This window comes from Microtus ochrogaster, unplaced genomic scaffold (assembly GCF_000317375.1).
Source record: "Microtus ochrogaster isolate Prairie Vole_2 unplaced genomic scaffold, MicOch1.0 UNK1, whole genome shotgun sequence".
Lineage (NCBI taxonomy): Eukaryota > Metazoa > Chordata > Mammalia > Rodentia > Cricetidae > Microtus > Microtus ochrogaster.
Window position 1 is genome coordinate 16,753,486 of NW_004949099.1, and position 13,689 is coordinate 16,767,174.

The 13,689-nt window shown below is 36.3% G+C and overlaps 1 protein-coding gene across 2 annotated transcripts in view; it reads right to left on the bottom strand.

Moving 5' to 3' along the window:
• Cntn3 (contactin 3) overlaps nucleotides 1–13,689 on the bottom strand; it is a 374,705-nt gene that overhangs the window by 281,921 nt on the left and 79,095 nt on the right. For both annotated transcript variants that reach the window (XM_026788227.1, XM_026788228.1), the window contains one exon: nucleotides 9,287–9,421. In XM_026788227.1, the coding sequence (XP_026644028.1) occupies nucleotides 9,287–9,341 (55 nt within the window). In that variant the 5' untranslated portion in view covers nucleotides 9,342–9,421. The remainder of the gene's footprint in view (nucleotides 1–9,286; nucleotides 9,422–13,689) is intronic.

A 13,689-nucleotide genomic window follows, 5' to 3' on the forward strand; every position in this document is an offset into this window, starting at 1 on the left:
GGGAGGACTTTGGACTTTCCACAGGGCAGGGAACCCTGACTGCTCTTCAGACTTGAGAGGGAGGGGGAGAGGAGTGGGGGGAAGGGCGGGAGGAGTGGGAGGCTGGGAGGAGGCAGAAATGTTTTTTCTCAAAAAAAATAAATAAATAAATTATCAATTTAAAAAAAAGAGTTACAGCTAGACGATAGGACAAGACAACAGACAAGCTGATCATTTATGTCCTACTACCAATGGGCCAGTCTACAGGGTTTCTTCCTCCAGTACAGTCATACCAGCTGAACCAGTTCATGGAGTTAACCCTCCCCCACCCTAGGAAGCTGCCCCATTTTCTTCCAGAGTTTCCTGTAAAAAGCTAGAACACAACCCCAGTCCTGACAAGTGGCAGGAAATGGAGAAGGTAGACAAAGTTCTGAGATTTTTCTCCATGCGCAGCCCTGCACATTTCTGTGAAGGATAAACTTATTTTTAATGTAGGATTTTTTTTTTTCATTGTACTTGATGCAGCTGGGGCGATGCAATCAACAGATCCCATTTTGGTCTCCAAAATTTAGTGTTACCCTTTACCTAGAAAGGTGAGGCAACTGACCAGACAACTGGAAACTTTATACACGTCACTGCCTGATAGCACGCCCAGCAGTGGACAAAGCCCTTTTCATACAGTGAACTCATACGCTGGTTCAGTCAAATCAAGATGTTTATCCCGTGTGTAGCGTTGATAGGAAGCAATACTGTTTTAAAAGGAATTGGCATTCATGGACGGGACGGTCACTTGACGTTTTTGAGTTTTTCACCCTTCCTGTTTTTGATTTAATGCGTGAATTCTTTCTTACAAGCTAAAACGTTTGAGCAAAAATAAAAGTCTGTGTTGCAGAAAAAAAAAATAATGAAAGGGTAAGAGAATCAACTAAAGAATTAATGATGCAACTCAGAGGAATTTTTTAGCATGATGCTTCCGAAACAGTAAGAGCTCAACAAATAATCAGAGTAATTATTTGGGGTCCAACTCAAATGGCATCTCCTCCTTTCTGAATCTTCATTTCTCCAAGTAACCAGTGAGACCACCCCCAGTACTCTGGATGTACAGTTTAATTGGAATCTTATATCATGGCTGCATTCCCTCTGTTGTTTACCTGAGCTTCCTTTCCTTCCTACACTGACTGCCGCCTGAGTCATCCTGGACTCCTCCACTTCACGTATCATTACTATAACCTCCATAAAGCTGGTGCTTAGTATTCAGCCAAGATATCCTGGTTTGCAGCATGTTGGATACAAGGGAGAAAAAGAAAAGGAACAGAAAGCAGAGAGATGAGGAGTAAGACTGGGGCAATACTAAAAACAATTAGAGAGGAGAAAGACCTGAATTCCCCCTCTGAAATGACAGAGATGAATGAGAAAAGAGAAGAACAAGGACACAAAGTGACTGGCATCAATTCTGCCTTCTCTTTGAGGATACACTTGAAATACATTGCTTCAGAACAACAAAGGCTCACATGAACACAGGCATGTGTGCATTTGTATGTGCCTGGGTCTGTGCATTCATTCTCCTATACTTCATCATTCATAAGTTAAGCTACTGCACTTTAATGGGAACTCCCATCCAGTTAGCTCTTCTAATAGGACTCAGTTCATGGAAAGGTATACCATACAGGGGACATTTTAAAACACTTTTGTGACGAGTACTTTAAGACAGCTTAACAGTTAGGTAATAGAAATTGAATCAGTTTGAATGAGCACTTTATTTGGAAGACTTTGTGGACTAATTACGAGGTGCTTTTGAGACAATGGCTTGTTAAGAGCTAAACAGAAATGTGAATTTTATTTAAATTATATGTTTGCTGAATCCTAATTACAATTCCAAAACATGTTTTTAAAGTTTACTTAATCTTTTCTTAGTCCACATCAGGTGCAGAAAACTTCAATATGTTTGGTTAATGACTAACGTTATGGGAACAAAATGTACCAATCATGCTTATATCTTTCACTGGTGCTCCCATGCCTACTTGTCTGGCCTGTCAAGATTTAAATGAAAAAAAATTCTAGAGGTCAGTAGCTGGTATCAAGAAAATGATATGAAATGAGTTTATCTGTAAATTACATGGAGGGTGATGGTACTGTGGGAATCTCACGGGGGGTGTCATGACAGTGATCAGGGGCATCTCCATTTTACCAGTCTCAGTGCTTTCAAGCTATATATTACACTGTTCACAGACAGAAGACATGAGAGCCATCTCTATGTAAAACAGCTTTCTTGAAGTATAACATCTAACACCAAAAATAAAATCAGATAGTTTTAAATCTACATCGAGGTTAATTGTAGCCCAATAACTATCCTTAATCATTTCATAAGTGATGACAAGCGTGGTGTTATGAAAACTAATTGAAAAAACATACACTACAGCTATTCATGGGAGACCTTGAAGAGTTTGTTTTACTTTCCTATCATTATGAAATTACAGTCTATAGAGAAAACTAACAAAGCAAAATAGCAATGTGATAGCATTGAACATAATGGAAATTATGCTGGAGGAACACAAAGTCATGTGTCAATGGATAGGGATAGTGTTAGAAGAAATGAGACCACTGGCATAAGACAAATAGAGAATTTTAGCTTACCACATAAGCTATAGTTGTGAATTTAGTTTACCATAACTAAATATTCAATGCTGAAATAAGCCTGAGTCTAATTCATATTAAACTTCATATTTGATTGTAAGATTGGTAATTTTTATTAAAATTACTTATACAATGCCATCTACATTTCTTCCAAAGGAACAGTCTAATCTCAATGACAATAGGTTCAAAGGTCAAAGTAATGGCAATAGGTTCAAGGGTCAAAGCTTGATAAAATAATGACTGTCATTTTTTGGTGTTGGTAATATTTATTGTCTGTCATCTTCTGTGACAGTCTCCTCTGAGATTAAAACACTCCATCTTGCAGGGAAACTCCTTAAGCAGGTAGACAAACAAGTAAAAATAGCTTCAGGTACTCAGTAAACCACCATATACACTAGGTCCCACTCTGCCAAAGTAAACTGAAAAAGCTGAGAGTTAGAACCTCTCAAAGGGAAAACAAATTGAGCTTCACAGAAGACTCTCACAGGAGAAAAGCTGCAAAGACTCTGAGACCCTGACCAGCTGCCTGGAAGAAGAAACCAGCTAAGCTGCCTAGGAGAGCATTCCACCAACTGGGGTACCTGGAAAGGGTCCTGGCCACCCTGTTGAGCTGCCTTCAGTTTTCCCAGCTTTTGTGAGCACCACCATGCTGGAGTGGGCAGTATTCTTTCAAACATTTCTGCTCCTGTAAGTTACCCTTCACCAATATTCCTGTAAGTAACCACTCCCACATATTCCTTTAAGTAATCATAACAAAACACATTGGTTCACCAATTGGACTTTGGTGCTCTCTGTAATTTGATCTGCCATGGCATTCCTATCTGCGGTGATTGGATGGATGTGTTTTTTTTTTTATATTCCCAAGAAAGATTTGTCACACAATACAAGCTTAATCTTGTTGGAACCTGGATTGAGACTCTCCTAGGAGCAGATCATACTCTGGGCATGTCTGCGAAGGCTTTTTCAGTCACCATGACATGATGTCTTGAACCTTGTGAATGGATTGACTCATGGGTGGATTCATAACATGACGCCATCATTGGAAGGAAATGGCACCCATTTGGAGGGAGTATGTCACTGAGCCACGTTCTATCTATGATCCACTCCTCCATTTCTTTCTTCCACTTCCCATCCATTAGAAAAGATAAAAGATTTCCTGTCAAATGCTTTCACACTCATAAGCTCTGCATCACTACAGGCCCACAACCATGTGCCAAACCTCTGAAACCAGGAACTGAAAGAAAATGTTCTATTCTTCAAATTTGTTCTCAGTGAAAGAATGTCACCAATAGAATCTTTATGCATTTTAAGCCAGCAGGGGGACCAGGTCAGCAAGATGTCAGCAAGCAGCTATATTGTCCTTGACCTGTCTTACCACATCTGCCATGTTAAGCTTTTCCTGAACTTAACTTGTAAAGTGACTGCAGAGCAGCTACCAGAGTAACTTAGATTTGATGATTATTTGCCAAGATCCACACTGTATAAGCAAACGTGGTCCCTGAACCAAGAAAATCTTGTTGGGACAATCTCATTAGTTGATTAGATCAGGCCAGTCATTGGGATAAACAGAACAGGGCCATCTCAAGGACTTCATCATCATTGCAAACTAGAGTATGCATTGGAAATCCTACTATAATATTTACTAAAAGAAATCTAGCAGTCCATTCTTGTGAAACTAATCCATTCCAGGATAAATAGCTACTCATTTTGACACATGATTCCTGGATGTTACTGAAGCAGTAGTAAAGGATGATTAACCAACCATTCACTTCTCATTCTATGAGAAGTTGGTAAAATAAAAATGCTTCCTAACTTTTATAGGAAACTACAACTTTCTCTATGATGTTTTTAAATAGATCTCACAAATATTTTTCACTATCAATGGGCATTGCACTGAAATATTTCCCTTTCCTCAGAAAACTGACACGAAAGCAATATAGGTTCAGACTTCCCACAGAGAATGGTTAAAGACTTAACCATGTTTACCCCACAAGAACATGAAAACCTGGACTCATTTAATGAAATATGCAGTGTCTGTTATAAAACAAACCCAGTGGACATTTACTACTTTTTTTGTAACATCACAAAGTCTCCAATATCTGGCAATGGGATGGTGGCTAAGAATCTAATTAGCACTTGCTGCGTTTTGGAGGACCTGAGTTTGGTTCCTAGCACCAATATCAGGTGGTTGAAACGTGCCTATAACTCCAGCTACACAGGATCTGACACCTCTTCTGACCGCCTGAGACACCATCACATAGTTGCACAGCACCCACAAAAATATGTACAGACATATAATAAATAAAGGTAAAATTAAAAGTCTCTATTATCTTCATTCATCTTGCTTTCTTCTGGTCATGTATATAACAAAACATCTGCATAAGGCCAGGCTCCTATTTCATATATGTATGGAGCTGCGCTGTACCAACACAATATAATGCAAGAGGCACGTGTTTCAATTTTCTAATAAACATGTGAACATTAAAATATAGCAATACTTTAACTTTGATATGACTAAATATTGCTAGTTTCACCAATCACGTGTAAGAAAACTGAGCTTAAAAGTTATGAACTGTCTCTGGAATCCTGGATGAATTGAATTCACTGAGACAGACAAGGTCAGGTTACTCATTCGCTATCCACCAGTAACTAACGGCTCCATACCAGATAGCAAATACCTGAGTCTCGAACAAGTAATTGCTATATTTTATTTTATGAGCATAAATGTTTGCCTGCTTATATGTACATACAGAACGTATGTGTCTAGCACCTGTAGGGACCAGAAGATGTCATTGGATCCCCTAAAGCTGGAATTACAGATGATTATCTCAGCAGTTGATGCTGAGACCCGAACAAAGGCCCTCTACAAGAGTAGCACATGTTCTTAACAACCGGGCCAGCTTTCCAGTCATTATAATTAAACAGTTAATGTTTAGGCATTTAAGGTGTAGAAAAATGCTTTCTTTGGGTTCTTAATGATTCTTAGCCAATGGCCTTTATTCCACAAAGAAACAATTCAAGAAGTAAACTCATCTTTTGATTTTGGGAATAAATAGAAGTCTTGAGGTAATCACACTGACGGAAAAGTCACTTAGACTGAAGCCTACAGACTCTATCAGTTCCCTCAACTAGGAATAAGTAGTGTCCTCCCCACCATCTGGATTCAGTTAACATGCTTCCACTCCTTAATATCAATCATATTAATTTTTGTGGCATTACTCTTATTCTACCCCTAACAATGTTCCTTCCTTTTCAGGCTTCCTGTCAGAATCCTCAGAATAAAAATGTTCTTGTTCTGTTTCCTTGCTCTGCTCTACCTAAATCTGTCTCATCTTTTGTGATGGTTAGTGTTAAATGTCAACTTGTCAAAACAAAGGAGAAAAAGAGGAAGAAAAACACGGAAAATAATGGCTAACAAAAGGCTTCCTGGGAAAAGATTGAGAAACGCGAACTACACAGCACCAGTTGCACAGACTGTACATCTTTTGTTAAACAGGGCTAAAGGAATTCAGTCGCTGTGATAAATATAAAAAGTAAATCGTAACTTATTTCAAAATATCCAAAACACCCAAATTGTCATGATCAGGAACTAATATTATCAGTTTTACTGATACAATGAGAATACTGATATTCAGTATATAAAGAATACCCTGCTTTTAATATTTTTATAAGACAAAAATGAGTAAAATTATTCACTCTATTATAAACATGAAGATTAGCAATTCTGTAAAGCAGTATGTTATATAGAGTATGTTGCACACAAAAAAAATTAGCTCTCCCTTGAACATTCTACTGCTTTTAGATATTGATCTATAATTTCACACTGATATTTAACTTCCGTAAAGGTACTTTCACATTTTAGGATTATGTACACTACCTTTCTCTGTAAACTACTGTGTGGAAAACAGGAAGAAAACAAAATTTGGACAGATGCACATTGCAATTTTTATGTCAAATAGAAAAACATTTTATATGTAATAGAATAAGATTTTAAACTTTTGAAAAATGGTCCCATTTTCTTTAACTATACAACACTTCCATTTTCTCAGTGTGGCTTTTTTTTTGTCACTTGTGAAATTTCAAGGTGACTTTTACAAATGTTATCATCTTGAAGGATAAACCTGATGACATGATTTGCCACTTTACTCTTCTACAAAACCAAGAAAATTAAAAAAAAAAATTTCACTTTGCAATGCCTGTATTGATCTTTCTCTAAAGTACCTTTCACAAATCTGAAATTTGAAAGTGTTGACAACTTTTTGCTTCAGTATTAGAAACTGTTTTAGAAATGTAATGAAGTATTTTTTTTAAAAAATTTCTGCCTCCTCCCCGCCTCCCATTTCCTTCCTCCTCCCTCCAATCCTCTCCCTCTCCTCAAACTCCTCTCCCCCTCCCCCCACTCCTTTCCCCCTCACTCTCCAAATGGGGAGAGAAAAGTGAGAAAGGGAGGATGGGGGGAGCTTGGGGGAATGGGATGGTTGGGATAAAGGTAGGGTGGATATGGGAACAGGGAAGTATATACCCTATTAAGGGAGCCATCTTAGGGTTGGCAAGAGACTTGACTCTAGAGGGGCTCCCAGGAGTCCAGGGAGATGTCCCCAGTTAGTTCCTTGGACAGCTGAGGAGAGGGAACCTGAAATGACCCTATCCTATAGCCATACTGAGGAATATCTTGCATATCACCATAGAACGTTCATCTGGTGATGGATGGAGATAGAGACAGAGACCCACCTTGGAGCACCAGACTGAGTTCCCAAGGTCCAAATGAGTAGCAGAAGGAAGGAGAACATGAGCAAGGAAGTCAGGACTGCAAGGGGTGCACCCACCCACTGAGACAGTGGGGCTGATCTATTGGGAGCTCACCAAGGTCAGATGAACTGGGACTAAAAAAGCATGGGGTAATTAAGTATGTTAATAAAAACATAAAAAACTTGGGGGGGGTGGTCATTAATTCACAAAGTTGAAACCTTCTAATACAAAATTGATTGTGAATTGTTACACTTTATCATTTAAATATTTGAAAAACATTTAAATTTTTGTGCAAGAGCTAAGACATCTATCTATTTTAATATATCTATGCATGTAAATTCTATGTTTTAATAAACATTTTAATCTGCCTCATTCATTAGAAAAGAATATAGGCTATGTTTGTTAAGCTTCAGGTTTCATAAAGAAAAAGGGCTTCTAAGACCTAGAAGATGGGTGCTGATTTGTTTTCATAGTGAGAAATGATTTTATGGATCAGAGAAAGAAAATAAACAATGAGTTAAGGGGAAAAAATGCCTACACACAGGCACACAGACAAAACATACATGACCCTATTGTACAACAACCAAATCACATGGGTAAAATGCTCCTATTTACCATACATATTTATCCTTTAGATGTTTTATAACAAAAAGAATGAAAAACAAAAAAAAGTGTTCTGTATTTCATAGTATATAGTATATTTCATTAAAAAATTTATTTTCTTTCAAATTCCTCAAAATGAAAGAGTATCAAATGAATTAAAATAATTACATAGGGTATAAATATGAAACATTTTCCTTTTGTTTAGTTTATGCAAAGATTGTTTAAAGTCTAACAAAATATCTCAAGTATATATTAAAAGAACAATTTTAAAGATTTGATAGGAAAATAACATAATATTTAAAAAGTATATATCCTCTCCCATGACTCTACCCCTAAATATAGACACAGGCAACTCTAGGACATTGAGAAAAGAATTAGTTCTCCTCCAAAATAAGGCCCCTAATTGGCTATCCAATACCAAGTTGTCAGCCCTGAAGTCAGATATAAAAAAACACCACAAAATGAACTTGAAAGGTAGTATTTGTGTGTGTATAGATGCATATTCACATATAAATGCATATATAGAGATGTATGCATATACATAAAATATTTAAAGAAAGGAGGGTCATAGATTTGAAGAGGATGTGGGTGGGCAGATGGAGGATTTGGAATGAGGAATGAGAAGGGGAGGAATGATATAATTATATTTTAATTAAAAATATAATGAAAAATATATATAATTATATAACTACTCCCATTCCCTTTTCCCCTTCTAAAACTTCTCTGCCCACCCTAGCTTCCTCTTTTCCTTTATTTATTTTTACATATGTATATGTACTAATAAATTTATAAATACATATGCTAATAAATACATAAATATAAAATTTAAAAAGTGAATTTTCCTTACACAAGGGAGGACCTCATTTTCAGATTCTTTAGAAAACCAAATGCATATAAATGAATGTTCTCAATTTTAGATTGTAATATTGAAAACTGTTCTGAAATTCAGCAATATAATTTTAATATCAGGTGATGTTACAGTTTCTATGAAAATATATTGGCTCATAAATATTAGGTAGAAGAGCCATGAGAAAACAGTTATCAGAATTAAGAATGAGATTATTACTTCTGAAAAAACATCTGTTTGTCTTTGACACTGGTGCAATTTCACCTCAACATTTAAAAAGAATCTAAGAATAAGCAGGCATAGACATGCAAGCCTGCAGTCCCAGTACTTGGGAGATGAAGTCAGGATATTCTGAATCAAAATATGGAGTTGCAGTCAGTCTAGGCTACATGAGACTCTATCTCAAAAATAAACTCCAAGAATTTAAACACATGACTTAAAGAATAATTCATACAAAATATAGCTTATTGTTACCTGCCAGGCAGCCAATGAACGATAGCAGGATCAACTGTTTCCATGACAACATCATCTTTAATTGCCAAAAGCAAGAGTAACTCTTGTCTAGTCTCTGATGAATAGAATGCTTTGTCTTCAGGTAAATCCTTTATTCTGCAAAATATATATATAAGAATTTAGACTTTTAAAACCCAGTTCCTCTTAAGGAGAAATTTTCTTATTTTCTTTAAATCTTATATCATTCACAAAAATTCACATCCTCAGATAAAGCAAATCTTTTTATCTTATTCAAAATGAAGAATGCTTGAAATGCCAACACTGAAACATAATATGTAACTGACAGGTAGATGCAAGAAACTCAGCAGTGATAAAATATTAACTATTAACACACTAAATTTTAAAGCTTTTGTTAGATAATTGCAGCAAATAAAATATTACCCTGAATTCCAATTTCTTTCATTTTATCTAATGGTAATATTTTAGTAATACTAAAGAAAATAAAGAAGCAGATATATTCAAGCATAGATTGTCCCAATTTCTAAATCCATAAACAGTCATACAAATAAACACAAAGTATTGTCAAAGTCCATTTTAAAGTAAATTTTTGTTGTCAGAGACAAGATAGAAAGTTCCCTCATTATATGTGTGTAAATTATATATATATATACACATAATGTTTGTGTGTCACAAAACATATGGAGCTAATTAATTAGATTGTTCAGTCAGAGAATTTTGTACACTCTACCACACTTTGGCCTTCTTGAACTGGTATGTACTTGTGGAGAAATAATTATCTGAAAGCCCTATGTTAATTTTGAGTGGCCCTGTGAAACTAAGATGCCTGCTTAATGATTAATAAGTAATATACCCATGCCTAAAATCAGACAACTTTCTACCAAGGAATGCAGAAATTCAGCCTGTCCCAAGCAGCAGAGGGGATTGATGTAGGAGGTCCTTCTGTCTATGTGTTGCTTTCATTGGTTGAAAGGCCTTGGCCTTTTGATAGGGCAGAACTTAGGAAGGTGGAGTTGAAAGAACTGAATTCTGGGAGAAAGAAAGCAGAGTAAGAGAGAGAACCGCCATGGAGCTGCCAGATCAGACATGCTAAATCTTTCCCAGTAAGCCACGACCTCATGGTGAACACAAATTATTAAAAATGGGTTAAATCAAGATGCGAGAGTTACCCAATAAGAGGCTAGAGATAATGGGTCAAGCATTGATTTAATTAATACAATTTCTGTGTGTCTAAGCAAGCTACCAAGAGAGAAAAGCAACCTGTTGTCCTACTGTTTTAATTTACACACGAATGCACCCCCATAGACTTAAATATTTAACTACTTTGTCCTCAATGTACCAGTTTGAGGAAGATTAGGACATTTGGTCTTGTAAGAAGTGTGACACTTGGGGCAGGCTTTGTGTTCTTTCTGTCTTCTGATTGTTGGGCCGAACTCTCAGCTGCTGCTCTATCTCCTTGCCATATGTCTGCCATTATGGACACTAGCTCTCCAAAATCATCAGCCCAATTAAACTCTTTCAGAATTTGCCTTGGTCATAGCATTTGATAACAGCAATAGAAAGGTAACTAACACTCCCTCCCAGCTGTACAGCCCGTGAACCATCACAACAACTATCCTGGCAAGATATCTACAACAATGCAACAGTAGCACTTATATCCTAGATGTAATCAATTACTGCTGTCTGCATTTTTATTCCACTTGATATGAGAGAATTCACTCTTGCAGTGTAAAACTAGTCAACTACCCTTTTCTGGATAGATCATAGACCCTGAGAAGAGAACCTTCCGAAGCCATTTTTATAAATCAATGTAATGTGTAACTTATCTTTATCCCCACAGATAAGTGTAGCTCTTACCCATCATCAAAGAAGCTTTATTTTTATTTTTGAAAAGATGGAGACTATTACATACATCCAAAGTTGTTGAGAATGCAGAGAGTAAATGATTGTGGGGTGATCTGATACATCTCCAATGCAACTCCTATACCCAAGGCTCAGGGAAAAATCAAAGAAGCGGGGGTTTAGAAGGACTTTAAGAGTCAAAAAATCAGAATACCTGATCCAACATATTTTCTTCTATATATGTCAATGAAGCTAAGTCCATAAAGTCTCAAAAATAATATTGTCTGAATATGATTAGAATAAATGCATCGCCAGTAAAAAGGTGGTATTTCATATGATCCCAACCCTAGATGAAGAGCTACATATAGTCAATGACTGCTTAGAAAAGGGGAATTGATCTTTTAGGAGAACAACATAGACAATGTCAGCTTTAAGAGCTTAGTCCTAAACATATATACATATGAGCAAAGCAAATGGCTTTAGTTCTTTTTTTTGGGGGGGGGGTTCTCTGTGGTTTTGGAGCCTGTCCTGGAACTAGCTCCTCTAGACCAGGCTGGCCTCGAACTCAAAGAGATCCGCCTGCCTCTGCCTCCCGAGTGCTGGGATTAAAGGTGTGCGCCACCACCGCCCAGCAATATATATATATATATATATATATATATACATGTATATATATATATATGTATATATACATATATGTATATATGTAGAGACATGCAGCAAAAATGTAAGAGATGGTATGAATTTTGGAGGTTTACAGGAGGAGATGGAACAGGAGAGAGGAAGACAAGAATGATGTAATCTCATGTAGATACAGTACTTATTTAGGAGGGTTTCTAAACAATTACTAACAAAAGAAGAAAGCCCTTTCAAAATTCAGTGCAATTTTAACAAGGAGTGATATAATTAGATTTTTAACAAACATTTAAACCATAAATATTATGAATTTTATTTATCCTCATAGGTTAAAAACATATTTTCAATATTTCAGTTTTAATCTTGCCCACAAATTTATAGAAATGAGAAACTATAGACAAACTTTAAGACCTAAGTCTCACTCTGTAACTCTGGAAGATTCTTTTTAAGTTAAGTTGCTTATCTTTAACCATTTTTTTTAAAAATTTGGGCCGCTGACTTTATAAATAATGAAGGCAATTAATAAAAATCACGACTTGAGTTTGCAAATTGCCACGTATTGTCATAGAAAGAAGAGACACAGTACAGCTCATCCCAGTTCTGAAATCATAAAGCTAAAATAAATACAAAAGAAGTTACTGAGGCAAGACAAGTACAAATAAAAATGTCATCTGCTACAATAAGAGTAGTCTACTTTTCACAGGAATCTTTTAAAATAAAGGGGGAAAAAGCAGATCCCCTTCAAAGTTTTTTATGCTAACAGACAATTGCATTGGAAGAATAGAGCTTAATATATTAACAACACATGCCCCATACGGTCTTTAAAGAGCACCCAAACTTAATACATATTGACAAATGTAATTGTTAATGTCAGCTGAACTAAAAAAATGCTATACCTTGGACTTAGAGCAAAAATGCTCTGAATAGTTATTTCTGGTTGAGCTAAAAGAAGAAGGAGACATTCCTGGCTTTTGTCATGCACTTTTCAAAATTGCTACTAAGACTGAATCATGAAATATTGATGCATATTATTTCAAATGTATACAGACAGTTTTGAATGTTGCCTTGGAAAATTCTCAGGGTTCAGCTTCTTTGAGATAAAAACAGTGAGATTTTGTTTGTATGTACTACAGTAATAAATACCTCACATCTTTAGGTGCAAAGATAAAATAATTAACAGCAATTTTGAGTAAAAGAACTACATATCAACACCTCTCACACTCACAAATTGTCAACTTCAATATTCCAGACTTAAAGTGCATTGGTATGTTGCTACAAACTCCTCTCTCTCTCTCTCCCTCCTTTTGCTCCCCTCTTGCTTTGGGAACATGGGCGCGCACACGCACACATACACACACACACACACACACACACACACATACACACATACACACACACACATTTTTAAGAAGGCTTGAGGCATTTATTACAGTAAAATATATAGCCATTAATTTTTAAAAGACTGATTACTATGAGAATTAGTTGCTCTGGAATGTATATCATTTCCCTCTCCTGGAAATTAACTATAGAATCATGGATCAACTACTAATGATTTCATTTTCTTGAGGAAATTGATGATGATGAAGATGATGATGATGATGATGATGATGATAGTGTAATGCCAGATTAAAAAACCAGTTTGTATCTACTTTGCTTTCAATCATCATGACCAACATCATCAATATCATTATCCACTCATTCATTCATAATCTGTATATCTTCCAGAGATATAGTTTGGCAGCTCTGCATATTAACTGATTTTTTCCTGGTCAAACCCACCTGGTTGATAAGAGGACAGAAACAAAAGCTCTGAGCTACAAGTCCAAGGTCCCTCATAGCTTCCCTCATGATCCTGCAGTTTGGAAACCAGAATGTTCCCATTTTGATGTGAACTTTGACACCATCAGTATTTAGAGCAGCAGAGATCA